The sequence below is a fragment of the Danio rerio genome, chromosome 4, assembly GCF_049306965.1.
Source record: "Danio rerio strain Tuebingen ecotype United States chromosome 4, GRCz12tu, whole genome shotgun sequence".
Taxonomy (NCBI): Eukaryota; Metazoa; Chordata; class Actinopteri; order Cypriniformes; family Danionidae; genus Danio; species Danio rerio.
The window spans coordinates 57,504,371-57,518,017 of record NC_133179.1 but is presented as its reverse complement, the minus strand read 5'-3'; the positions used below and the strand labels follow the sequence as shown (position 1 = coordinate 57,518,017).

Here is a 13,647-nt window from a genome sequence, read left to right as displayed (position 1 = left end):
CCTGGATTTGAAAATATTGTGTTCACTGAGCTAAAGCAATAGTTTTATGTACAAAAATTGTGAATGAACTTGACTGTTGATGTCTTAAAGCAGGGCTCACCAATCTCGGTCCTGGAAGGTCGGTGTCCCTGCAGGGTTTAGCTCCAACTTGCCTCAACACACCTGCCTGGATGTTTCAAGTATACCTAGCAACACCTTGATTAGCTTGTTCAGGTGTGTTTGATTAGGGTTGGAGCTAAAATCTGCAGGACACCGGCCCTCCAGGAACAAGTTTGGTGACCACTGTCTTAAATAATAATGTCAAATAACTAACATTTTTAAAAATGGATATATCTCGTTTTAAAACTAAACTCTTCATATGTTTTTTTTGTAACACTTACTTTTACAACCCGCAAAGTACCACGTAAGTACAGTGAAATAACGGTGTACTTTTGTGTACGTATGGTATTAGTAAAATGAACGTACGTGTTGGTATAATGGAACAAACTGTAATGCTTGGGTAATAAAGGGGGTAACAACTAGACATGCTACACGCAAATTACCGTGTAAGTATATTGATTTTACAGTGTACTTTTCTATAAAGTGCAAAGGAACAAATGGGTAATGTGTGGGTAATAAGGGGGTAACAACCAGATATGCAATGCTTGGGTAATTTGGGGGTAAGAACCAGACATGCAACACGCAAAGTACCGTGTAAGTATATCAATTTTACAGTTTACTTTTCTATAAAGTGCAAAGGAACAAACGGGTAATGTTTACGTAATAAGGGGGTAACAAGCAGATGTGCAACACGCAAAGTACCCCATAAGTATATTGAATTCACGGAGTACTTTTCTTTAAGTATTATATAAAGAATGAATCAAGGGTGATCACAACCTAGTGCAACCTGCAGACACCTGCTTAAGTACATTATTAATAGTACCCTTATTCAGTGCTTGGGTTTTTATAAGGGTTGTTTACTAAACAAGTTTCACAACCCGTATTGAATATTGTATGTATTTTAAATCTGCAATTCAATACAAATATATATTTTCATACACCACTTACCTTATGAAAGCTTAGTCGATCTCACCACCGCCAGCAATTTCTCAACAACATTATCAACAAATACTTTTGCATGATATACTGCAGGGTTTAATGCCGATTAAAACAGGCTTGCATTTTTACTGCTGTCTGCAGAACGGGGGGACCAACTGTTACATTTCAATGAATAGCTGATGTTTTATTGAAAAATGTAGTGTGCAATTTGGCATTTAATCAATCAGCTGTAGTTTTCTGTTCTTACTGTTCAAATATACACTTGTGCATTAAAGTCCAGCTTGTTCCCTCCTTGTTCCCTGTAGTTACAGGGTAAATACAGCATTTGCCGGTTGTAAAATAAAGTGAAGCCTTGTTCCCTTTAGTTACACAGTAATTAAATATGCTGTAACAGCATTAGCTGTTTTAAGTTCAAAGTACTTGTAAAAGTGCATACCATAATGAGCACAAGCAAAAACATAAATTTCATCAACTTCAATAACAATTATTTATTATTAACATTTATTAACAAACTCATAAACAAACTTTCTTACAAACTTTTATCACACAATTATTATATACACTTGAACAGATGGGGAAAAAGCTGCTTAATTATTTACTCAATTGAAAGAAAGAAAGAAAGAAAAAAAGAAAGTAAAAAAAAGAAAGAAATAAGAAAGAAGAAAGAAAGAAAAAAGAAAGAAAGAAAGATCAACGCCTGAACTTGTTTTTTATAGGCAACAGCTTGTGTCCCTTCTTCATTGTGATGATCTTTGTCTCAAGACTGGGGCAGGAGACAAGGAACTGTTGTAATTCTTTGGAATAGCACTGGAGTGTTGTTCCATTTACATATGGTGGAACTTAATTCAGTTCTCCCTCCGAAGCAATTGCCACCTGTAACCAAAAGTGCAGAAATTTAATTTGTAGAATTTCAAAAAGGTATAGCAATAGAAACCAATTAATATCAGGCTATCAGATTTACAACCCTCATTGAATTGATAATTACTGTCAGTAGTTGTCAAGAGCCCTTTCAGATTAAAAGTAGTTTGGTTTGTTGGGTTGGATCTAAACTCTTCAAGAAGGTGAATGTCGAGTATTTCTATTTCCAATATTATTTAACTAGAGGCTGTATTTTATGCTGCTTTTGAACTGTATTGCAATAAAGAATTTTTTTTCTGGCATTTAGCTTATGCTCTGATATAGATAGGGTGAAAAAAAGATTGCACTGATGAATCACTCAATAATCTTAACAAAAAATATAAATGCATCACCTAAAGGAAGGTGCCTAGTTGGAACATATTTAGATCAGGCTGTAATTTTCTAAGAATCTTTGTTTAACTACTTAGCAACAACCCTAAAATTATTACAACATCTGTGGTCATACATACCTCTGCAATTATACTGGTCAGGGCCAAGGTAGATTTTTCCACCTCGTGCCTTTTTAAGCAATCCCAAATACTTAGAGCCTTTTTTATATGTTTTAAGTACAAGTTTCATTGAATGATAATTTTCCTGTTAATCACCAAAAAGTTGCTTTTAAACAAACAAATGCTATGAGTATAAAAGTAACAAATTTAATCTCTAGAATTAAAAAAAAAGTTGTAAAATGTAAAACATTATATTAAACAAGCAAAACTGGGAAATTATATATCAAAATCACTTACTCCTTTCATTCTGATTTTCAATATCATCTGGTATGGAAAGCTGTTGTTTTCCAGCCGTTCCATGCATTCTGAACAATTGTCTGCTATAAATGAAACAAACAAAAAAAAAGAGTACATTACAAAGTAATAAATACATAGCATTTTACAATTATGTTATTACACCTTTACAAAATACCAGCAAACCATCATATTTCTGTTCTAGATATTAGCCTTTAGATATACTTCACCTTTATGTTTCTTGTCTTTAATATATTTTTTTGTTGACTCGAAAAAAAGATTAGATTGGTAAATTAATATGGGATAAAATGTTTTACATTCACAACTGTTTAAAAACTTTGGAAATACATTTGCCTTTTTTTCTTTTCGTTGAAGCAGTGGTGGGGTTAGGAGCAGTGGGTTCCAGCACATGCATAGTCACAATTGGGTCAAGAACAGGCACAGTAGGATCCAGCACAGACACAGCGGGGTCCAGCACATGCACAGTCACGATTGGGTCAAGCACAGGCACAATAGAGTCTAACACATGGGGTCACAGCAATGCATGGACCGATGTATCCTCTTTCGATTGATCTCGCATCCATCGCAAAGCAAAAAAGGATGATTATAGCTCTTGCTTGACCAGGCACAGGTCTGCCCAGCCTGTGAGCTACATCCACTACTCCATTCATCCTAGCCGCCCTCTCAGGCATCATTTCTTTACATATCTCCATTACCTTACATTTTATTTTCCATTTCCTGTACACACATAGACACCATCTTCATTTGTATTGCTCTGCATCCATAATTCTTTTTTTCCAGTTAAGGAATAACTTTTGCTTGTTCTGTGATTTTGCTCGATGTTGTTAATATTATTATTATTATACAGAATGTTGTACAACATTTGAATGTTACAGAATCGTGGTAACTTCGAGCACAATGTAGAAATCATGAAAAGTGGAACAGGGCAAGTCAAATTAAAATCAGTCAAAGTTCTTAGCAGTCAAAATTTTTTTCACTGCATCTATTGCAAAGGGATGTTTTCCCACAAAAAGTTGTGGTGACACACTCGCAGATGCCGAAAAGAACCTCAGGTGAGCCTACAAGGGCCAAAGGCTTGAGCTTATAAGCTGCAGAGTCTGTGTTCTCTGAAAATTTCTGTTAGTGTGTTTGAAAGCTTCTGGACCCCATTAGGCAGGATGAGTCAGTTGTCCGTAATGACATTGTACGTGTCTTGTTGGCTTTACGTACTGACTTCATATCACCAATGAAGAAACTGTAAAGCCAGCAAATTTTCACAAAGTTGTAAAGCTGGGAAAAAAGTGTCTGGTTTTGATGAAGAAAATCACACCTACACAGCACCAAGTCTAGCACTCATAATAGGGCATTCTTTGCAGAAAATTGCAGCTATCATTCACTGCAGGGCTCTGATGACAGAAAATGAGGACTTGATCAAATCAACTGAAGTCTCTAAATGCTTCTAGATGGTGTGAACTTGTTTCACACTTCACCTTAAACACACATAGTGAGAAAAAAGTTCAACAGACCATCAGCTTTCACACAAGACGTACAGCTTCTTCACACTCACCTGGAACAGGCTGCAACAGTTACCTCTGACAAAATGAGCCAGAAGTCATCTCCGTAAAAAAATATGCTGATCTTGCGAAAGCCACTATGGCAGATAATAGTTTTTAATTGATGGCGTGTGGGGGAGGTGTCCAAAATGCGTTTAGAGAACTTTACTCACAGTGATACAAACCACTTCTCAATGACGTGTCCTTAGGACTTCCCCAATTTGAAAAAAAGCTCTGTGAACCCTTTTCACATATTGAAATCCAAGGCAAGTTTAAACAAAAAGTTGCTGTTCTTCTAACACCCGACATGGTTTAATCCTTGAACCAGCTAATTAACAACAGAATGCAATGGGGTGTAGAGGAAACAAATGTCTATCTCTTCTCCAGGCCAAAATGTTTCACACACTACTATGGTCAAGACTGCTTGACACACAAATTATGAAAAAACAGAATATCTGCGCTCAACACAGCTAAGGAAACGCATAGCAACCCTGTCACAAATATTAAATCTTATACACAATGAACTTGATCAGGTAGCTGACTTCCTGGGACATGATATATGTGTCCACTGTGATCACTACAGACTCCCTGAAGCAACAGTTCAGCTCGCAAGAATTTCCAAGCTGATCTTTGCAGTAGACAAAGGCTGTCTTGGAATCCACCAGGGAAAGTCAATTGATGGCATTCAAATTGAAGGTCTGTGAAAATTGTTGAAATACCATCCCCAAAAAGAGAATAGTTACCAAATATATAAATATGGTATGATTTTAGATCAAATACCGAAGAAGATGAGAATGTGGACAAAAGGGACGGAAGCCTGCCTGACAGAAGCAGTGACAGAAGCCTGCCTAAATGAAGGTAATTATTGTATCAGCCTAAAAAAGGTATTGGCAGCAGCCTTTTAAGTGCAAATCATCATCAATTGATCATCAATAAAAAACTAATTCAGTAGTACTTTATAACTGTACACTATGAATAGTTAAGCATTAGCAAATATTTAATTCATTTAAGAAATATTTTTGCATCAATAGACATTAGTATGCAGTTATTACAATATGACTGAAAAATAAGATGTATAAATGTTCAATTAAATAGTTTATCAATGATTTCTTTACTCATTCTGAATGATCTTAATAACCACCAACTACTCTTGACGGGATCAAATTTTACTCTTTTTACAAGATGTAAGATTTATCTTTGTGGTTTCCAGATGGTCTAAAGTTTCAGCTCAAAATACCAATCGAATTATGTATTACAGCCTGCTGAAGATGAACATTTATAGTAAGATGACATTCTAGCATCTTTTTTATTGCCTTAATATGCAAATGAGCTGCTTCTTTCAACCCATCGTTCCTACACGCATGTCTACTTTTACTGCGTCATGTTCGGATAAACAGTACAGAGACAGACATGAGACAGATGAAGCAGAGAGTCAAAATAACTAATTAAGGTATATAATAAGGTTATTTGATGTATTTGTGGTGGAAAACATTTAAGCCTTTTTGCAACAATGAACTTCTGTCTAAACAGCTTCCAAAAGGTGAATTTGCATCATAGGTGCCCTTTAAAGGTAACTAGTAAGCATGATATCTTTTAAATATGATCCCTCCCATGTCATCCAAAGCCACGCCACCTGAAATCGCGAACACGCTTATTAAAGATGACAGAGAACCATTAAATCATGCCATTCACCAGTTGTACTTTATAATACTACAATTCTGAACAAAAACTGTATTATATCTTGCATGTTTTTAGTCATTTCCCAGAGATGGGTTGTGGCTAGAAGGGCATGCGCTTTGTAAAAAACTTGCTGGATAGGTTGGCAGTTCATTCCGCTGTGGAGACCCCGGATTAATAAAGGGACTAAGCCGACAAGAAAATAAATTAATGAATGTTTTCAGTCATGTAGTTAGCAAGCAAAACTTGTCATCAGTCTCTCATCAGACTCACTCTCTCACACACTTTGTCCTAAAGCCGCGACTGTATGCTTAGTGTTTAGCCTGCGACATGCAGGAATTACACTTATTAATGAGCCAAACTTGTATGCTATTTCAGACCGAATATTCAAAGTAGCATGGTGAACATTATAGGGACCACACAGGATCTCATTGTTCAAAAATAAAGCAATGTGAATAAAAAACAACTTCAGCTCAGTAAAGCAGGCTAAGCGAAATAACGCTATTTACTGATGTTTTGTTGTTAAACTAAATAAAAATCTACATTATCGATGCTGTAAAAGGTTTCTTATAAAACTGTAAATAGTCGCATTGAACTTGTTCGTCAGAAGATTTCAGTGGCTGAACAACACTTCTGTGCATATAACCCATTCATAACAACTCAATCTACATCAGCTCTGCATGACTGAAAGATGTTTAAAACAGAACATTACCTGTCTAACAGAAATAATTCAGCCATGGTGTCGTCCTTCCTCCAGCGTGGAAAACTAACTCCAATATTGATTCAGGATAGTTAAAAGTTTTGATTCTGCATTTGTTTTGACTGTGGCTTGTGTAAAGGCTCATCAGTGGATCTGCGTGGACATGTGCGCAGTAGTTCAAACCTAAATTTGTTCACAGTTTGGGCTACTTATCAGAATTATGGGAATATTCGGCCTGATATTTTTTCAATAAGATAAACATTTTTTTGTTTTATCCCTTAAAAAACAAAAAAAGTGCACGTAAATACATTTAGATTTGCATTTGAGTACTGAAATTAGCATGTAAGCTAACAAATCACTCATGTTCTCATTCACAATAGAGACACTGGGTTTCTCATACAATGATTTATATGTAGTAATGTTGGAGTTTTCACATGAACGTATATTTAAAGGCGAGCAGTTGTCTATAGAAAGTTTAATTGTCTTCATGAAGAAAACTTACAGTTTCTTTCTGAGATGAGTCCATCAAAATAAATGTGTAGTGTTTTGAAACCAAAGTCTTCATTTGTTACCCACAACACATCAAGATTTGATCAAGTCAAAATCTCATAATCTGAAACAAATCTCATCTGTCGTAACTGACAAATGGCATTGTGTAGTCTGAACAGGGCTTTAGGGAGTCTAAAAGATAACGACGAAGCTAACAGAGGTAAGAATCTCTTGTTATTTATAGGGAGTCAGGAATCATCTGATTGGTGAATCATGTTTTAGCTAATGCTGGACCAGTCGTGAACAATAATAAGCATGTGATCCTCTCGAAAGTAGTTTATAAATAAACTTCATGTCAATGAACAGCCAAACTACATGAAAAAGCTGCCGTTTTCAATATACTCGTGTTTGTGTGGACAAGGTCTCAATGTTGAGGACTCTGCTCTGCATTGTGAAGCTTCATGTGAGCGCTGAGGTTTATTTTTTGTTTAAAGCTTATTCCACACTCACTGCATCTAAAACGATCCTCTCTTGAGTGAGTCTTTATGTGTTGCTTAATGTAGTCTTTGCGTGTGAGACTCTTTCCACACTGATCACATATGAACACTATGATTCCAGAGTGACCATCCATGTGGTTCTTGAGGCTAGTTTTGGTTGTGAAGCTCTTTCCACACTGAGCACATGCAAACGGCTTCTCTCCGGTGTGACTTATCATGTGGTTATTGAGTGCGCTTTTACATGTGAAACTTTTACCACACTCTGTGCATGTGTAAGGCTTCTCTCCAGTGTGGATCGTCATGTGGGTGTCATGCTTTTGTTTTTGAGCAAAACTTTTTCCACACTGTGTGCAAGTAAATTTTTTTCCTCCATTGTGAGTTCTAATGTGGTCTTTAAGGTTGCCACTTTGCGTAAAACTCTTTCCACACTGTTGGCATGTGTAGGGCCTCTCTCCAGTGTGAATTCTTTTGTGCACTGCAAAGTTTCCTGCTTGACAGAAGCTTTTTCCACACTCTTGGCATGTGTACGGTCTCTCTCCAGTGTGAATTCTCATGTGGGTTTTGAAGCTTTTTTTTTTACCAAAACTCTTTCCACACTGTTCGCAAGTGTAAGGTTTCTCCCTAGTGTGAACTCTCATGTGAACACCAAGGTTAAGCTTTTGACTGAAACTCTTACTACACTGTTTACTGCTGAAATTACACTCAGTTTTGGATTTCCGAGATCTTCCGAGTGATGAAGTCTTTTCAGTCAGTGTGGGTTTTTCATCAGCTGTTATTTCTTGGTGTTGCTCTTCCATTTTATTCCATTGTTGAGTCTCTTCTTTCAGCACCATCAGGTCTAAAAAAAAAAAAAGTGAATTTTAGTATTAAGGCACTAAGCGACAAGCATGGAATGGATGTTTCACCCAAAAATTAAAATGACCTTACCATTTACTCTGCGTCTTTTAAATATTTCCTTTCTTCTGGAACACAAAGTAAGCCAGCATGTTTTTCACAATATCTTCTTTTGTGTTCAGCAGAATCAAGAAACTCAAAGATTTAAAGCCACACGAGGGAGAAGTAAATGGTGAGGCTATTTTCATTTCTGCATTAACTACCCCTTTAAAGGGTTCCTATTATGAACCTTTTTTTACAGGATGTAAAGTAAGTCTTTAATGTTTCCAGAATGGGTCTGGGCTTTCAGCTCAAAATCAGATCATATACCTTGCAGAATATTTAATTTTGGGGGTCAGAGATAAACCAAGCTCTTTTTGTGCCTGTGGCTTTAAATGCAAATGATCAAATGCACTCGGTCTAGATTACTCCTGTTGTGTTCCCTCATGTGTATCTTCCACTCAACATTTTTAACATGCTTGGAAGACCTTGTTGAGACAAATCCTGCATGTTCATAGCAATTACGGATAATTGAGCTTATATTTGTGAGTTTGCATTATTGTATATAACTTATGCAAATGTTTCCCTCTACTGGGTTGCAGCTGGAAGGGCATCCGCTGTTTAAAACATATGCTGGATAAGTTGGTGGTTCATTCCGCTGTGGTGACCCCTAATGAATAAAGAGACTAAGCTAAAGGAAAATGAATGAATGAACTTATGCAAATGCTTAATGTCACATTTGCTTTAAACTGTAGTGATGAGAATATGGCAAGATGACATACTTTGCTACTTGTTTTCATTCATTTGTACTTTTGTCTCAGTTTTCTTGCCTTTGTGTATGTCCGGAGGCTTAGCTGAAGACCTATATGGTGACATTTTATAAAATTAGAGCGTTAACAATTAATTTGATATATATATAAAATGTTTTTTAAAAATGATTGCAGTTGCTGTTATACTTCCAGTTGTAGTCATGCAAAGAAATATGCATAAGACCAAGGAAGCACTTTTGGAAGGAACATTTCAGTATAAAACAATTAATGTCGCATTACCAGGCTTTCCAGCATTACATCTAATTTAGTACGTTTCATTTTTAATCTTTAGACTTTTGCTGTAATAGAAATTGATACCACATACCGAACGGAAAGAAAAACCTCCGCATTTCGTGACTCAGTGTTCCTTTAAGGTAATAAAAAAAAAAAAAAAAAAACTGTTTACATGGTAGACTCTTAATAAGAGTACTAATCATATTAAAATGGGAGTATTGGTGTCCATATAAATGTACTCAGTGAAAGTGCCAGATAATGTCGCGAGCTGTCCAAGACATCTGCATTCGTCTGCCTTTAAGATGATTCCATGTGCGCTCAAATGTTTTATTAAGTTTGATGTGTTTCCTCCTTAAACGCAAATTTTGTACAGCGCCTGCTTTGTACAGCGCGTTGCTTTGTCAGAATCCTTGTGAAATATAGCCATACTTAAGAACGCATGGTTTAAGCAAATTTGATGAATGCGAACGCATTAGTGTAAATGGGGCCATAGTAGTGACCTGATCGTATATGGTATTGTTTTAGAACCTCCAATTTAGTTGCCTATTGGAGAAATGACCTGGAATAATAAATGGCTACTTGCTCTACAAACAAATGTGTTCATGACTATTCATACAAAGAAAAATAATAAAATGAGAAAATACGACTTTGCAACATCAAGCAGCATTAGACATGGGCCAGTATAAGATTCTGACGGTATGATAAGCTTGGATATAAATATCACAGTTTCATTGTATTGTGATTACTGCTCTAAAATGTATTCTTTTTAATCTCTGGGTAAAAAAAAAAAACAAGAACTTTTTCCCTTTGAACACAATATATTTTCTTTTAAGAAACTTTGAGGCTCAGTTTCACAAACAGGGCTTAGATTAAGCTGGGATTAGTCCTTAGTTAAATTAGGCTATTTAAGCCAAATTTATAAAAATGGCCTTAGTAAAATATATTACTGGTGTGCACCTGGAGAAAAAATTAAACTGATGTATTTTATCTCACGGAAAGTTATTTTGAGTTGAGACCGCTCAAACATGCAATTTAATCTTGACTAGCCTTTAAACCTTGTTTGTGAAACCGGGGGAGAAAGTATTATGGGGCAGTAAACATATCAGGCTGAATCATTCAAATGAATCATTCGTTTCAAAAACACAGATTTCTTTACATTTTAAAATGGCATCTTTGGATATATTTTATGCTGGAGATACTGTTGTCCTGAAAAACTTATAACAAAATGTAAAAAAAAACCTTACATATACTGTCGTACTGTGGTATACCTTGAAAACGGTTATCGTTCCATACCTAAGCAGAATAACCCTGTTTTAAGGATCTAAAAATAAATTCTTTAAAAAAAGTCTCAAGCAAAAAGATTCCAATGGCGACGCCTGCTGGTACATGAAGAATTTGGTCAATACTGACGAACTTCACACTAGTCAGTGCAATGCTAAACGTTATTGTTCCACTATATTTAGTTTGTTTTGTCTCACGTCATCCCACAGCAACATCTTATAGCTTAGAATACTGTACAATGTTTTATAACAATTATTGTAGTGTCCATTTCATTTAGCATATTTAATATTGGGGGCATCCACATCATTTGACAAACTGTAAACCAGGGTTTCTGCAGGTTTCTTTTTATGACATTTTTAAGACCATTATGAATGAAATTTAAGACCCATAAAGGGATAAAGCTAAAGAATTTTTCCAATGGTCTAGATGGAAAAGATTTTTATTTGCCCCATTAAAAAAATAAAAAAATAAATGAAAAAAATTATAAATTATATATATATATATATATATATATATATATATATATATATATATATATATATATATATATATATATAAACAATAATAAATAAATAAATAATTTTTATATGTATTTTATATATTTCTAGCTAAAGATTTTAAATTTTTTGTTTGAAAAGCAATAACCTTAAGAAGGTAGAGAAAATGGGAGACTAATAATACATACAATAATTTCAAAAGACATGAGAACAAGTAACAAAAAAGAAACTCATTTCTGTCTTTCAATGCGTGCTTATGTGCATTTAGGAGAACTAGGCAGCACACTCAGGGCTGCAAGATGGTTTTAATTCAGTATTCTTATTATTAAAATATATCTGAATGAGAATCAAATGACTGAGTTGGTCTTTGAGAATGAAAACCAACCTGTTTGTTCCTGCAGATCTTCCTGTTTGACTGTGAATGTTTCTTCAATCTTCACATCTTCACTCTCCTCTTTAATAAACGCCATCTTTATAACAGTGTGGAGATCAGTCGCTTCAGCAGGAGATTTTCCTCTGTGTTTTGACACTTTATCCTGTTTAAAAGGAACAAAACGATAAAAATGTCCTGTTGAAAATTTATAAAACAATGAACAGAAATAAAATAACTTCTCTTCAACACTTGCTTCAACAGTTTATTTTAATCAGAGTAATTAACAAAAATAAATCAGGTAAAATGTTTCATTAAAACACGTATTACACACTTTTCTGTTACTTTAGTCAAACAATAGCCCTCGACTACTGAGAATAAAATAGTACTACGTTGTATAAAGGGTTAAAATAATATTTCCAACAGCAGGAACATAATTTAGAATCGTATAAAAACCCTAAAACTTTAGAACTTTAACTTTAAATCGGGTTATATCTGTAAAACTTTTAAAGCAAACCTTTCTCCAGTTGAATCACCGCGCTGTAGCGGCGCCGCCTGATGACGTCACGTCACGCCAAAATAAAAGTCTTTTGTTTAGCTTTTTTGCCACTGTAGGCAGGGCAAACTTTATTTATAGAGCACAATTTTACACAACCGTGGTTGATCCAAAGTACTTTACAATAAAATAAACTACACAATAAAACAAAAAAACTAGTATTAAAAATACAAAAAAATGTATGTTTAAAAGTAATACTAAAATACAAATAAAAAATAACATGCATTTGTCACTCAAAGGAAAGAGAGTAAAAATAAGTCTTTAAGTTAGATTTAAAAGCATCCAATGATGTAGCAATCCCGATGTTCAGAGGGAGACTGTTCCAGAGCCATAGAGTTAAAGTTGGTTTTATAATAGCACATTCTGACTTTCCCCTTAATAATATTATTTTTTTTATAAAAGTATTATTTGCAAACTCTAAATAGTAAAATCATATTAGCAGCAAATGACTATCAAAGTACATTGTTCACAATCAAATAAACAGTGTCAATGTTGTTTTCAAGCCACACTTGCGTGCTCATTCCAATCTAATAGTCAAAGTAACATGGTAAACAATACAGAGACTTCTAAATGAACGAATGTGTGAATATAAAACCAACTTTACCTCTATCACAGAAAGCTCTATCACCTTTTGATTTGCAGCGAGACCGAGGGACAGACAAAAACTGGTCATCAACTGGTGATTTTAACGGTCTACAAGCTAAATAAAGTCCAATAAGTTTACTTCACTGACATAGGCTGGGGCAAAATTGTGCGCAGCTTTTAATTAACAAAAAGAAATTGAGTAAAACGTTTCATTAAAACACTTATTACACACTTTTCTGTTACTTTATTCAATCAATAACCCTCGGTTACTGAGAATAAAATAGTACTACGTTGTATAAAGGGTAAAAATAATATTTCCAAAAGCAGGAACATAATTTAGCAAAAGTTTTTTTTCTTTACATTTTTTTCCACTTACTGTTGCAGTCATCATGAATTATTGATACATTTCTCCCATGTTTTTATAGAAGTAAAGTTGGTTTTATATTCGCACATTCGGACTTTCCCCTTAATAACATAATTTCATAAAAAGTGTTATTTGCAAACTCTAAATAGCAAAATCATATTAGAAGAACAGGCGTAAATCTGCTGTATTAGTTACTTATTAAGTATTAGGTATAATTAAGTATTAGCTACTTAAGCTAAAGCCGTTTCCCATGGGTTGTTTCATTTGTGAAGACTTGGCATAATGTTAACTTTACATTAAGGACCACAATAAGCATTTTGTCTAGCGGTGTATTTGCTTAATGAGCACTGTGCTACGTCCAAACTAACCCCACTGTATTTTTGTATAATCAATTTCTATTCTGTTGTTAAGTGAATCAATTAATTTAAAATTAAAATGTTAACATTTTTTAATTCTTTGTGATTATTTTTGTGATTATTTTAAT

The 13,647-nt window shown here is 34.7% G+C and overlaps 1 protein-coding gene and 1 long non-coding RNA gene across 4 annotated transcripts in view; both read right to left on the bottom strand.

The window, feature by feature from the left end:
- Positions 1-1,501: 1,501 nt before the first annotated feature.
- On the bottom strand, positions 1,502-2,833 carry LOC141381938 (uncharacterized). Its single transcript, XR_012402848.1, has 2 exons — positions 2,406-2,833; positions 1,502-1,911 (listed from the first exon to the last, which is right to left on the bottom strand). It is a non-coding gene; the product is annotated as an uncharacterized lncRNA (long non-coding RNA).
- Positions 2,834-6,998: 4,165 nt separating this feature from the next.
- zgc:174704 overlaps positions 6,999-13,647 on the bottom strand; it is a 28,722-nt gene continuing 22,073 nt past the window's right edge. Inside the window, 3 exon segments of one of the 3 annotated variants that reach the window (NM_001114418.1) lie at positions 6,999-8,432; positions 11,674-11,824; positions 12,176-12,228. In NM_001114418.1, coding sequence (NP_001107890.1) covers positions 7,522-8,432; positions 11,674-11,758 — 996 coding nt within the window. In that variant the 5' untranslated portion in view covers positions 11,759-11,824; positions 12,176-12,228 and the 3' untranslated portion in view covers positions 6,999-7,521. 3 annotated transcript variants of the gene reach the window in all.